Source organism: Myxocyprinus asiaticus, chromosome 18 (assembly GCF_019703515.2).
Source record: "Myxocyprinus asiaticus isolate MX2 ecotype Aquarium Trade chromosome 18, UBuf_Myxa_2, whole genome shotgun sequence".
Classification (NCBI taxonomy): domain Eukaryota; kingdom Metazoa; phylum Chordata; class Actinopteri; order Cypriniformes; family Catostomidae; genus Myxocyprinus; species Myxocyprinus asiaticus.
This window is the reverse complement of record NC_059361.1, coordinates 43,370,873-43,385,755: the sequence shown is the minus strand read 5'-3', so window position 1 is coordinate 43,385,755 and position 14,883 is coordinate 43,370,873. Positions and strand designations below refer to the sequence as shown.

Here is a 14,883-nt window from a genome sequence, read left to right as displayed (position 1 = left end):
TTTACCTTGCTGTCTAAATTAGGACACACCAGAGACAAAAAAACAGCAGTCTAAATACATATAAAAACTCTTTCTGACACAAACAGTTATTGTTATTACAGTAAATCCATGGTAAATGGTTATAAGCGTTGTGATGATGTCTTTTCTCCTGTTTTCTTTGTCAGTACCATTTAGAATATGGGGGCTGTTTGTTTTAAACTAGTTTCATCACCGAGACATAAAAGTTTTGTAACAGACAATCATGTACCGTATTCAAATGGGTTTCCCCGCCGCGAATCTCACCACAGAATAAGTGTAATATCTGATATAATGTGGGCTGAATTAGCTGCGATGCCCACACACCGCCAGTCTCCGCATACCTGGGAGTGCCCGCTCTCAAAACTGTTCTGGCGGATTGTGAGGACCCACTTTGTCGATCAGCTGTGGGTTAAACACTTCCGAATGACAAGCAGTATGTTCAAAGAATTGTGTGCCGAGGTCAGACCTTTCAGTGGGCTAGTCACATCAAGCTATCGCACGCTCATAATACATACACAAATGGTCAAAACACGTCGACGTTTTGCGAATAAACAGTTTCCATCACCATAATGCGCATTTGAACTAATGCGAAACTCTAGAAAATCTACCTCCTCCTAGCGCATTACATTTTAAGCGAATTTAGAAAGTTTATTCGCATATCAAGGGTTTCCATTCAGGATTTCTTGTGTGCAATTTCAAAATGCGCATAAAAATAGTTGGATGGAAACCCACCTTGTGAGTATGTGTGTGTATTTGTGTGTATATGTGGTGGGTCTCTTTCTCAGTGTACAATGTGCACAGCTGACTGGGGCTGGCAAGCGTTATTTTGCGTTAAGAATATTAAATTAACTATGTGAAATCGTGACAGTGGCGCTCATAATTCAGTGGCAGCGCTGTGCCTTTGCAAAATGCATATAGGGGAAACACTGGTAGTATGCAATATGTATAGTATTCATATTTTCAATATGCATGCAATATCCAGATGACTTAATACATTTACCTAAATGTGCAATATACAATCAGAGCATACTGTGTGAGATAATGTATTTCACAATTCCATTTTCAGTGTGATGAACGAACCGGAAGTAATATCAACTGTTATTTTGAATATCTCTTTCTTGACTCATTTTTATATGACATTTTTACACAAAACTGAAAAGGAAAAAAATGCACAACAACTATATTGATTTTCGAGATGATAGTTGACCACCACTCGCTATCGTCTTTTTTTTGCTATTTTGTGTGAAAATTTCAAAAATGAAAAAATGAGTCAAGTCATGAGACAACAATGTAGCATACTTCTGTTTATGTTTATCATTGCATACTGCATACTGTTTAAAGAAATAGCTTGCGCTATACAGCGTGTATACTGTGTAGTATGCAGTATGCTACTATTTCAATCCGAACATCATAACCGGTAGGGATGTACCAATACTGATGCTGGTATCGGAATCGGGTCCGTGCACTCGTCCTCATAAAAATGCTCTGATAACAAAAAACTATACCATCTGACATACTAATGTCATTCTGTAAACAATCAGCACACAAATAAAAATCACATCATGTCCTAGTGTGGCTATTAAACCGCAAAGGCTGTGATTTAATGTGATAAATATATAGTTTGCATGTGAGTGCTTGTGAAACGTGTGGAGCTGGTATTGTGCCGACGCCGGCTGCTCCTTTTAGAGCTCCTTTGCTCATACAGAAAACACCATCATGAGCACTGCACACTCTGTTTGTAGCAGATGACAGCGAGCAGAGTGCTAATTCACTTTGTAGCACGAGGCACATACAGACTACATATTTATTTAATGAAGCCTCTTGCGGTTTAATAATCACATTGGGTCACATAGCTACCTGCTTTTCCGGAAGTGAGAAGTTACTATTAAAAAAAAACACAGAAACGGAAAGGGCTTCACTCCAAAGTAAAAGCTTCTGCGCAAAATTAAAGCTCAATGTAATGGAGTAGTTATGTAATATTCACTGTAATACTACTAGTAATAATAATAAATCAATAGTAATTGTATTATATTTAAGCAATATCTCACATCTGTGATGCTCTGTTATGTGACACTTTATTTGACCAAAAATAACTCCATTGTTGTATTTTGGATTGAAAGGAGGTATCGGTACTTGTGCTCATTCTCCAAAAAATGGTATCGGGACATCCCTATTAATCAGCGAGTGTTGTCTTTGCTCAGTGTGTTCGAACGTCTGCTCTGGTCTGTGTGCAGTATGTCAGATGACGAGCGCGAGAGCGGCTGTGATCCTGTGGACGGCTCGCCCACCTCTGTTTCCTCCAGCCGAGCGGACAGCCCCTTCCTGGAAAGCACATTTATTAATGACAACAACCAGAACTGTAAAGCCACGGGAGCCACAGAGACGAAGTCTGTCAAGCCGCCCGTCCGCACCATGATGGTGCCGCCCATGAGAGTTCACAACAATGAGCCCACTGGCCGTACAGGTAATATGCCATCAGATAGTTACACCCCAGACTCATGCTATCGTCCAGCCAATGTTCCTATGCTGGTCTGGTCGTGATGCTCAAACAAACAGAGCAAGACAAAGTACGAATGGCAATCTCAGTTGGAGATTACATGTTTATTTTGGTTAAAAAAAATATAACTTTATTGCAGTCATTGTGAAAAAGAAATGACACTTTTAGCACCTGAATATCAATGTAATGGCTAAGTCCTGAAGCTTAAAGGACACACTGATTGGTTACTTCAGGTCAGAACATCACTGCTGCTGCTGTTTACTTTCAGATCACATGACTGGGGAATGTGTGTCTTTAATGGGTAACAGACACGGTCACAGGTGATTATGGGTGCAGTGGTGGAAAGACTGGCTGGAGTGTTTCCTTCCCTCTGAAAACTCTTTCTCAAACATTCTCTTCTGTATATATATTTTGTTTTTTTGGTCTAAACTGTGTGTGAAAGTGTTTATATGGAACCATAAACAAAGGCAAACAAGCGGAAAATAGAAAGAAACATTTAATCATTTACACGTCTTGACTTTTTAAGTTACTCCAAAAAGTAATCCACCACAAATTACTGATTATTTATCTAAAATTGTAATCATATTACTTTATTGATTACTTAATTGAAAAAGTAATCACATTACTAATTACTTTACATAACTTTCTAAAGCACTTTTCCGCTCAACAAATTCAATATAATGTCCATGTTTCCTCCTTGTACATAGTTGCACACAAATCATTCAGAACCACACGTTTTACCTTTTGGTGACTCTTCAGCTGTCACAGAATATATATATATATATATACACACACAGACTTGCATATAAACATTATTCATGTTTTAAATATACTCCACAACACTAATATTATTTTGGAAATATATAACCCCAGTAATTTACTTAAAAGTAATTTGTCAACTGAAAACATTTCCTGAAAATTGTAAAAGTGTTGCAGGTGTATTCACTTATTATTAGGGCTGGGAAATTTAACGTGTTAATTTCTGTGAGTAATAGTTGACTGTTTAATGCGTTAAAAATAATTAACGCAAATAATGCTGTATCCGTTTTTTTTTATTTTTTTCACTTCCTGAAAATTCACGTATGTTTTTCCCCACTTCCTGTAGCTAAAAGTTGCATATACACTGATGAGCCAAAACATTATGACCACCTGCCTAATGTGCTGTCGCTCAAACCATTCCCGAACAATGTGTGCAGTGTGGCAGGGCGCATTATCCAGCTGAAAGAGGCCACTGCCATCAGGGAATACCATGAAGGAGTGTACCTGGTCTGCAACGATGTTTAGGTAGGTGGCACGTGTCAAATTGACATCCACATGAATGGCCGGACCCAGGGTTTCCCAGCAGAACATTGTCCAGATCATCACACCCTCCACTGGCTTGTCATCTTCCCACAGTGCATCCTGGTGCCATCACTTCCCCAGGCAAACGGTGCACATGTTCACGGTTGTCCACGTGATGTAAAAGAAAACGGGACTCATCGGACCAGGCGACCTTCTTCCACTGCTCCAAGGTCCAGTTCTGAAGTTTGCTTGCCCATTGTAGGCACTTTCAACGTTGGACCGGATTCATCATGGGCACTCTGACCACTCTTCGGCTACGCAGCCCCATACACAGCATGGTGCGATGCACTGTGACACATTCCTCCCATAACAATTATTAACATTTTCTGTGACTTGTGCCACAGTAGACCTTCTGTCGGTTCGGACCAGACGGGATATCCTTGCCCTTGTGCATCAATGAGCCTTGGGCGCCTAACACCCTGTCGCCGGTTTGTGGTTTGTCCCTCCTAGGACCACTGTCAGTAGTTACTCACCACTGCTGACCGGGATCACCCCACAAGTCTTGACATTTCAGAGATGGTCTGACCCAGTCATCTGACCATAACAATTTGGCCCTTGTCAAAGACGCTCAGGTCTTTACTCCTGCCCATTTCTCCTGCATTCAACACGTTGACTACGAGAATTGATTGTTCACTTATGATCTAATCTACCCAGACCTTGACATGTGGCATTGCTGGAAGATGATCAATGTTATTCGCTTCACCTTTGAGTGGTCATAATGTTTTGGCTCATCGGTGTATATACATTTCCAGGAGACACACATCTGACTCGACTACAAAATCTAGCACTAAAAAACTGATTCCCTGGAGCAGTGCATGCTTATTAATTTCGCGTGACGCATGTCCTGGGCATAATAAACCGGGAGTGGATTTACTGTACAGAGAATGGAGCCAGGTGTGGAAGAGATATTTGAACCAGTGTTAAAAGTGAAACTGCACGAGAGAGATCCAGTGTGTGTGCGCGATGACAACGGCAGCCAGAGAAAATAATAGTTTTGAGATTTTAAACTTAAGCAAATTAAACTTAAGCATTCAATTTGTTTTATATCTGTATGTATTGTTTCTAATAATGCATTGGCAATGTACACTTAAGTTTACCTTGCCAATAAAGCTTAATATAAATTGAATCTGCTCACTGCATGTCCACTGACTTTATGGCATGTAAGTATATACTTGTATCAAAGATTTATACATGTAAAAAATGTGTCTAACTATATCTGCAACATTTTAACATGGGTATATTAAAATAATTAAAAATAAATGATGACTAACCAATTTCTTGCAAGTATTTTGAGACAAAGAATAAAGTAAATATATTTATAATTATATTTTAATGTTTGTTTTAATGTATCATGATTAATCACAGAAAACTGTGCAATTAATTAGTAACAAATATTGTAATCAATTAACAGCCCTACTTATTATCCACTGGAAAAACAGAAAGAGCTTGTGCCGATGTTCATTGTTTCTTTGTTTTGTTTTGGCTACTTCTGTGTTTTGTCTAGCACATATTTCTGTATGTGCTTTTAAGGAGGGATTGGCTTATTTTCCTGTTCTTCCCATTGTGGTTATATAGAGCAGTCATGTCCACCCAAAGTCCGCAGTGGTTCCAACAGACAGCTGCCGTACTCCACGTTATTGGTGAATCGGCAGCAGAAGACCACGCCTGCTTTCCCGCCCCTGCAGCCCCCTCAACAGCAGCTTACTTTTGGACAGGTCAGTTCCTCTCCCCTGCTTCTCAACCTGCTACTTTTGAGGAAATGTGATTGATTGTTTTATGGTTAACTGGGTTTTTAGAAGCCCAGATATTAAGTTGTATGTACTAGCATAGTTAATTCAAGAATCTGAGTTGTCTGGATCAAATACTTGATCAAAAAAGGCCTATTCACACGCAGCATACATTTTTGGCTTAATTTTTCAGCGGCACAAGTCTTTTATTTGTAATGAAGCGAGCAATGTTTCCCCTTCAATTTGCTTTTTGTCATTGCTTTTTGTGTGAATAGGCCTTAAAGACCCCATGAAATCATGTGATAAGTGTCATTTTCTTTCCTGTGTCAACCAATTTCCTTTTGAGACCGGACGGAAGGCGGGACATATAGAAGTGTTTTTTTAAATGGCCTTTAGTTTACGTCAGAGCCATGAACCATGATTTGCTACTTTATATAGTTTATCAGAGGCAGATATTATTAAAGGGGCAGGACATTCTCATTATAGCGAGATTTTGATTGGACAAAAATTTGGAATCACCCATAAGTGCAAGATAAGGTTGAAAACCGAGAACCGTTTCCATTTTTAAAAAATACAGAAACCGTATGATTTTAATAACTTTCGGTTCGTTAACGATTCTTGAATGTGCATTTTGCATGAGACAGCGCTGTGATTGGATGGAAGCGTTCCTTCTCATGAATAATGGGGAGAAACGTTCAAGATCTACTGCTATCTGAGGTATATGAGTTTACACATTTTTGTGATGTTGCTTTAACTTTAGTTTTTAAACCAGAAGAACGAAATGGCTCAAAAAATAAATAAATTTCCACTTTTCCCGTCTTAATAAACATAATGAGTTTTTTTTTTTTTTTTTTTTATAATGTGCAACCTGTACATAGTATCTGTTAACTTCTCAGAAAATGTGTTTTGGGGTTTCATGACCCTTTAAGAGGGATCCGAATCGGAACTGTAATTATAATTCATTATGATTCCCATCACTAGTGCAAGATGAGTCATCAATATTTTTGAGAATGTAAATTATAAATGTGTGTCTGCTAAATGTGAATTTTGTCAACATATAAAAATACACTAACATATAAACGAACTTAAAGCTAACAGACGTGAACTAAAAGCCATAATGGGGTCATTTCATGGGGTCTCTTGAGTCTATTGTTATTCTTCTAGAAATGAAATGATCGATACTTGCTTTATTTCGGAATGAACTGATTGGTTTGTGCTCTAGGTCCAGCATTATGGCTCCTCCCACCTGGAGTGGAATGGCAACTACAGCCATTGCCGGCCTCAGGCATTCATCCCACCCACCGTTCATGGCCACACCTTCACTCTGCCTCATGGCAGCCCCACCCACACTACGGTCCACCCTCCTCAGTCGCACCTGGGTGTCCACCCACATACCCAGCCCACTTTACTCTCCTACCCCACCTCAGGACCCTTGGTGACAAATGCGCCCATGGCCCACCTCTTGGCTTCACCCGGGGCTACGCGGAATCACATCTTTCAAACTCCCTATGGCTTCTCCCATCCGGCGGGTCACCTCGTGCACCAGGTCACGGTGGGGCTCAACCCCCGCCTCTTGCCCTCGCCCACCCTCCACTCTCAGGGTCAATTCAAGCCCTTCTTCCCCCCACACTCCTTCATCGCGTCACCCGCATACGCAGGTTTCCCCCTCAGTCCCACTAAACTTAACCAGTACCCGTACGTCTGAGACTGGCTCCGCCAACCTCTTCAGGCCAGAAGGGCAGTCAACTCCACCTCAGTCTCGGGCGTAGCAAGAAACCACAAACCACCTGGTTCTTGCTCCCAAAGCCATGGCGCAAGAGAGAAATCTAGCAATTTTTCAGAATCACAAAGTAGACTTGAGTGCAATTACAATGAGCTTTAAAAAAGGAGATGTTTGGAAAGTCTTGAGCAAGTAGGTTGAAGAAAGTCAAAGGTTGGAGAATGTACAGGAACGGGAGATGCACATTTGATACATCACTATTGGAGTTTCAAATGAATGCTTCTCTAAAGAACAGCGGATGGTGTTCAAAATCATGTGATGGTCAACTTATTTTTATACATTGCCTTTTACCTTGTATACGACGCATCTTTGTTTGTAAAAGACCCAGTATCTTGTTCAAGACTGACAAGTTGTTCCAAGTATTTGTATTTTTCTCAATGTCTTTGATGTTTTTCGGAACTGAGTCACCGACGGGTTGTTTGTCACGCGCTGCATGTGTTGCATGAGCTGCAATGTCACTCTGACAGAAGCCTAGAGGTGCTCTTAACACGTCAAGAGGCTCGATGCATTGTTGTCTCCAGCCATAGTGCCTTATATATTGGCAGTCCAGTTCGTGTTACTATTACACTACTCTCTCTGTATGTATATAAAATGTGTTTGTGTATGTACGTGTACCGGACTGCAGCACTTGCAATTCGTCTGTGTGTACATGTATTATACACACAGGTGTATTATTTCATGCATAGAAAGGCATCGATGTACTGCATTGCACAAACCGCAGTGCTTATTTTTGGATCCAATGTATATTTGAGATGTAGTAATTTAGTTACTTTTTGTTACGTCACCGGAGGACGGCATGCTTTTGCTGCAGCAAATGCTTGCTGGTTTTATTGTTGTCGATGTGACTTTTTTTCGTTACCTTGAATTAATTAGTTGTATAAAGAGCTCATTGAATACCGATTACTCCGAAAAATGTCTTACTACTAACAGTATTTGTACTGTTTAGTGAAACTGCAATACAATCTAGATATAAGGATAAATATAAAAATAAAGGGAAAGTTCACCCCAAAAATGGAAATTAGTAAATGATGACAGAATTTTCATTTTTGGGTGAACTGTCCCTTTAAGGGTTTGTTTTCTCTTTTTGTCTGTGTATTTAAATTCTTTGTGTGTGTTTGTGTGTGTGTGTGTGTGTTTTGTGGTGGCATGGCTGACTAGATGAAGACACAAATGCAAAAAGGTCTTTGATTGTGGGTTATGGATTCATCTTAGCCTGAGCAGACCATACAGTTTCTGATGTATAGACACATATACTATAGAGTTAGTTTATTCAGTGCTGAAGCTTGACAAGGTGTGTTTAAGGTGTGCAATCCTCATTTATGCATTTGTGAATCAATTTAACTGTTTTTTCTTAATTATATACCATTATATCATGTGTTGAAAGCTTGTTGATGTCAACTGCATTTCATACATTCCGTCAGGGAGAAATAAATATAGCCGATATCTACAGTATGTGTGTGTGTGTGTGTGTGTGTGTATGTGTATATATATATATATATATGTGTGTGTGTGTGTGTTTGTGTGTGCTGTGTGCATTTTTTTTTTTTTTTTTTAGTTCTTCTTTGTGTATTTTTTGTCTTTATAAATGAAGTTGCTTGTGTACCACCAAAGACTGTAATTTGTAGGCTCTATTCCAAACCTTGTGAGATGCCTTTGTGGGCAATGTTTTAAGGATTCCCAGGTGTGCAACAATTTGGCTGCACTTGCACAGTCTGCGTGGCCCCTGCTGATGATGAAATGTATGTCAACAATAAGTAGCTAACTACACTGAATCTATTTAAAGAAGAAAATATTTTGATGCTTGATAATTAAACCCCCTTATGGTAATGAAAAATTGCACCTCCCTTTGGTATTTGCGTTAATTTTTGACCAGAAGGGTCAGACGTGTAACCATTTTTTTTAAATTTTTGTTTTATGTTGATGATATTGATACCATTTCTTATTCCCTTAACAGGGAACAATAAAATTATGCATTTCTTTTGGGATTTTATGCTATTGTGATCTTATTTATATGTACATTTCTAAATTTGACCATTTGCATATACAAATAAGCAGATTTATTGAAAAAATACAAATCCAGAACCTACACTTCTATAAGTTGAAACATGAAGAAAATATGAGAGTCAGATTGCTGCCGTCTGGTGAACAAATAAATAACATGACTTGAAAACCATGTCATGCCAGTAACAGCCAGTGGCTTGTTGTAACCTTATTTTATATATTAAGATATGCATTTGAATATATATTTAGACACTATTAATCTGTCATTTGTCAAAGTTTAACATTTTAAAATTGATTTGAAGTGTCAGTTTTTGCAGTTAATGTCATTACCACTGATCATGGTGTTACAAAGAGAAAACACATAATAAGCATTTTTTTTTTACCAATGTTTTATTTAAAACATAAAAATGTAATAACTCAAAGTAAATGCATAATAATGTCAAGAAAATGAACATCAAGAAACATAAATTAACTGCACAATTCTGAAAATCCAGTATAAAACAGAGTAAACATTTTGCAAGTGTGTGTGTGTGTGTCAGATTGCTGTCATCGGCTAGAAAACAACAGATGACCAAAAGATGGCTGTAGAGCTCTACTTATTGTTGCTGTGTGTGTGTGTGTGTGTGTGTGTGTGTGTGTGTGTGTGTGTGTGTGTGTGTGTGTGTGTGTATCAGATTGCGTGTCAGATTGCTGTCATCGACCGGAAAACAACAGATGACTTGTAATGCCAACAATGACCAATAGATGGCTGTAGAGCTCTACTTATTGATGCCATGGTTCTGTGTGTGTGTGTGTGTGTGTTCTGCATTGTGAGTGTTATCGTCTCACCCCTTCATTTCTGAGTGTGTGTGTTTAGCATTATGACTGATTTATTGTTTGTTTGACAAAGGTAAAAAAATAAAGTTCTGTGTTATAGTCTCACCAGTTAATTTTTGTGCATGTAAGTGTGTTTGTGTGTGAGTGGGTGTGTATGTTTTGCATTGATGATGATGTTTTAGAGTCTCATTCTGTAATTTATGTCTGTTTTGTCTGCATTGTGGCTGATTTATTGATTGTATTTGACAAATCACCCCCCCCAAAAATTGCTGTTTTTTTTTTTTGGGTCTTTCCCATTATTTTCATTGGTCGGTCAATTTTGACTGCAAATACCAAAGGTGTGTGGGGTTTTTTTTTATTTTTTTTTTTTTATTTTTTTTTTAAACCAATTAGACTAATCGAATCAAGCCCAATTTTTTTTTGTATGTTCAGATGGCAAATGGAGGAAAAGTTATCTTGTACTGCTCAGATAAAGGAAAACATTTTATTAAATGAGAAAAATGTATTTAGGTAAAAAATGACCGAATTCCCTAGTAGGGTTTACTTATTATTGCAGAATTAAATAATATCAACTGAGTTATATATTTAATTAGGTGGACAACATTCAATTTATACTTTAATATATACTAATAAAACCAGAAAACACCCTATTTTACATAACTGAATCTAAATATTGGGACTTTTCCACTGCACAGTACAGCTCGACTCTCCTCGCTTTTTGGGGGTTTTCCACTGTGGATGGTACCTGGTACTTTTTTTTAGTACCACCTCGGTCGAGGTTCCAAATGAGCCGAGCCTATACTAAATGCGATGTCAAAACCCTGCAGATCACTGGATTTGCGACATGGGACATCAACCTGCTAGTTTTAAAGTTAGCAACAGCGATAGAAATATCATTTGTTCACGCGACTTTCCAATTGTAAAAAGAAATGGCTGTGCTCTAAACCTCGCCGTGGTCAATAAACGAGGTGCAGACGTTCCTCTCGTTAGCGACGAACAAAACGACGCGAAACAGAAAAGTCTTTCAGGAAGTGTCTCAGCTGTTGGCCACACACGGCTACCACCAGACCCACCAACAGTGTAGGGAAAAGATAAAAAAAAAAAACTTAAAAGTGACTACAGAACCATCAAGGACCACAACAGCCAGAGTGTTTCAAACAGAAGAAAGTGGAAGTGGTTCGACCAAATGGACGCTATCTATGGCAATAGACCGGCGAGCAATGGGAGGGAGAGTGCCCCTGGATGCAGCACAATGAGCTAGTAGCTAACAGCTAGCGGTCGTGTTATTGTTTATGGTCAGTAATGTTTGTGTAGTGTTTAAGATGATGTCACGGCAGTAGAGGCGGCGCAACTATGACGATCAGCCTATAATCCCACGTTGAGGCGGCACTAAACTGCAATGGAAAAGCAAGCTCAGAAAAGTGAGCAGAGTCGAGTCGAATCGAACCGTAACATGCAGTGGAAAAGTGCCATAAATATAAACAGCAGCAGTTGACTAAATATTTTGCTTTAAGAAAAAAGGCAAAATCCTTTTAAGGCTGTGTGATGCTGAAATGGATCAGTGAATAATTTATGTGAACTAGTTCCTTTGCATGAACCGTCCGAACATACCGTTATATTTCAGCGTTTCCAACCCTAAATATAAGTGAATCTTTTATTTTAATCGGTTCATTTACATGAATTGTCCGACAGTACTGATACACTTAAATGATTTTGAGAGAGAAAGAGGACGCTCGTTACGAAACTAAACTCAAGTCACGCTACTGAAAAAATGTAGTTAAGTTATTAGCGTCACTATTTTTAGTTAGCTACTGCTGTGCTGTTTTATTCTTCTTAAAGCCTGGGTATACTTTGTTTTTCTGCGTTCTGGATCGACCGTATTGCCGTTCAGAGTATGTCCGAATGTCGAGAAAATATGGGCCACGCAGACTGTGCTGATGATGAAATTTGTGTCACGCATACTGTGAGCGGAGTGATCAGCAGCACGGACAACCGTAGTATACGTTGGCCTTTATAGTATCACGCTATTTGATTAGTAACATGCTAACTCCAAACTAAACTTTCTTCACGCGAGGAGCGTCATGTGTCACGAGCAAAGTTGGCGCCTATGAAGCGTGTTGCAAATTGGTCAATTAGGTTCCGTTTCAGTTATGATGCTACCTTAGAAGGAATCTGCGAGCGAAGGCAGTAGACAGCTGGCAGCTCTCTAGGTTTTGGAACATAGCCCTTTTCTGAGCAAGGTAGCTACTTTCTCTGCATAGACCTCATGTATACTGTAACTATAGTCATGGTGTTAATTTAAAAAAAAACAAAAAAAAAACGGATGAGGTTACGTTTAGCTTTTTGAAAAAGTAATAAGTCGTGTCATCTATCTTGAATGAATGTATCATAGACAAGCTGCTATATATTGATTGCCACTTCAGATAGCTGTGAAATTAGGTTAGACTAGTTCTTATCTGCATCTGCATTATTTGTATGGGTTTGTCTGATTGCCTAAACTAGAAGTGGTTTTTGATTTTCAGTTATTTTTGCTCGTTTGGAGTGTCATTTGTAACTACAGTATTGCTGATTATGGACATTTAGATTTTCTTTTTAAATCAGTATTGTATCTTCATTAACAGTTCTGACTCATCACTGCATATACTGTAGATGTATCGGTGTAATTACATTTTTGTATGTTTACCTATGTTTTGACTTGTAACAGTTTGCAGGATTGATTGAAGTATCAAAGTAATGGCTGTTATTTAGAAAACCATTTCTGCTGTGTTACAGACATACAGATAATGAAAATGTATCAGTATTTTGTCATATGCAAATTTGAATGAATATTTGATAATCAATCCCATAACCTCATGCCACTGAGCACTTATAAAAACACTAGTGTGCAGTAACCATGTGGTTTGAAAATGAGAGTACAGTGTTGTGATGAAATTGTCCAACCAAATTATTTTATTAATGTTTGTCATTTGAAAATTGTGCTGAGAACATGTTTTTAACAAAAGATATCTGATGTCGCCGGGTATGTCATGTCTTAAATTCTGTATCGTATTTGATTCGAGCAGTGTAAGCAACACTGTGTGTGTGCCTTGATTGAGACATTTGTAATGAAACAAGTTCACTTTGCAAAGACAAGTATTTAGTTCACTCATTTCCCAATGCAACAGTATAACTCTCCATTCCAGGGATCAAAATAGTTCTATGTACACATTTTAAAGAGATAACGGCAATATCTTTTCCCCCTCACACTATGGATTATATGAAAAGCCTTGTTAATCAATAATGTGTCTAATCAATGTTAACTGGCTCATTTTAAACATGCAGTAATTGTGTTTAATTGTATTTGTGTAAACATCTTTTGATAATTAATGCCGATCTTTAAGTACAGAATGTAAAAGTTGTTGAAAGTTACTTGGTTCTTTTGTAAATTATGTTCACGTTTTGATCCCTGTGAAATGGCAATCACCAGCATACTACATCCAGTGTCAATATACAAATGACTATAACACAAGAAATTTGGGATATTTTTTTGGTTTGTTTGTTCATATTTGAATTCAAAATGAAATGGATGACTTCTGTTGACCTCTGTTCTAATAACCGCATTCAATAAATATGAACGCCACATTTTTTTAATGACACGCATAATGCTTTTAATCATTATTTTTATGCATTTTTTTGGTAAATGTTTTGGCAATGTTAAATCTGGGTCTTTTGTTTCTAATCTATCATTTTTCCCATTATAACCTGATATTTTCCATTATTATGCTTTTATTCTACATAAATCTACATTCGTTCTGCATTAAGGTTTAAATGGATTGTTCACCCAAAAATGGAAATTCTCTCATCATTTAATCACCCTCATGTCATCGGGGGGGGGGCACTGCACCCACGCGCCCCCCCCCCCCAGAACCACCACTGCATCCCAGATGTATATAACTTTCTTTTTTCTGCAGAACACAAATGAAGATTTTTAGAAGAATATTTCAGCTCTGCAGGTCCATACAATGCAAGTGAATAGTGAATAGACCACATCAGAAAGTGAAAGTAGAGATTTAGAGGAAAAAAGGACTTAAATATTGATCTGTTTCTCACCCACACCTATTATATTGCTTTTGAAGAAATGGATTTAACCACTGGAGTTTTATGGACTACTTTTATGTTTACTTTGTGATTTTTGGAGCTGTAATTGTCTGGTCACCATTCACTTCCATTGTATGGACCAACAAGGCTGGAATGGCATGTGGGTGAGTAAATGATGAGAGAATTTTCATTTTTGGGTGAACTATCCCTTTAACATAGATTTCACCATCTGTCAAAGTTATTTCAAACTGCAAGTTAAGAGTTGATAAATTAAGTTGTTACTCGCGGGTTTAATATCTGTAGACTTTTGTGGCTTTTTATTTAGCGTTTTGTTTCATTTGCTTATTTGATGCTACACTAGTTTGTCACGTTGCACTTGCACTGTGCAATATTTCACAGTATGAGGATGAGGGGAATGTAACCCTTTAAATATAATGTTTATTGGTGTGTCCTCCAGTTCTCCATTAATAAAGATGTGACCAAGCCTTCTCCACTTAGTCACATTAAACAGATTTCGAAGTGACTTTTGGTGATTTAATAAGCTTTCATGGTGTTTTTACTTCAAAATGATATATATATATATATATATATATATATATATATATATAAACTTAGGCCTTATATGA

At 38.1% G+C, this 14,883-nt stretch overlaps 1 protein-coding gene across 4 annotated transcripts in view; it reads left to right on the top strand.

Moving 5' to 3' along the window:
• Positions 1–14,769, top strand: part of LOC127456306 (homeodomain-interacting protein kinase 3-like) — an 86,725-nt gene extending 71,956 nt beyond the window's left edge. For 2 of the 4 annotated variants that reach the window (XM_051724729.1, XM_051724728.1), the window contains exons 14-17: positions 2,253–2,482; positions 2,784–2,835; positions 5,432–5,571; positions 6,806–14,769. In XM_051724729.1, the coding sequence (XP_051580689.1) occupies positions 2,253–2,482; positions 2,784–2,835; positions 5,432–5,571; positions 6,806–7,263 (880 nt within the window). In that variant the 3' untranslated portion in view covers positions 7,264–14,769. The remainder of the gene's footprint in view (positions 1–2,252; positions 2,483–2,783; positions 2,836–5,431; positions 5,572–6,805) is intronic. The other 2 variants (XM_051724731.1, XM_051724730.1) reach the window with 1 other exon arrangement.
• Positions 14,770–14,883: the final 114 nt, after the last annotated feature.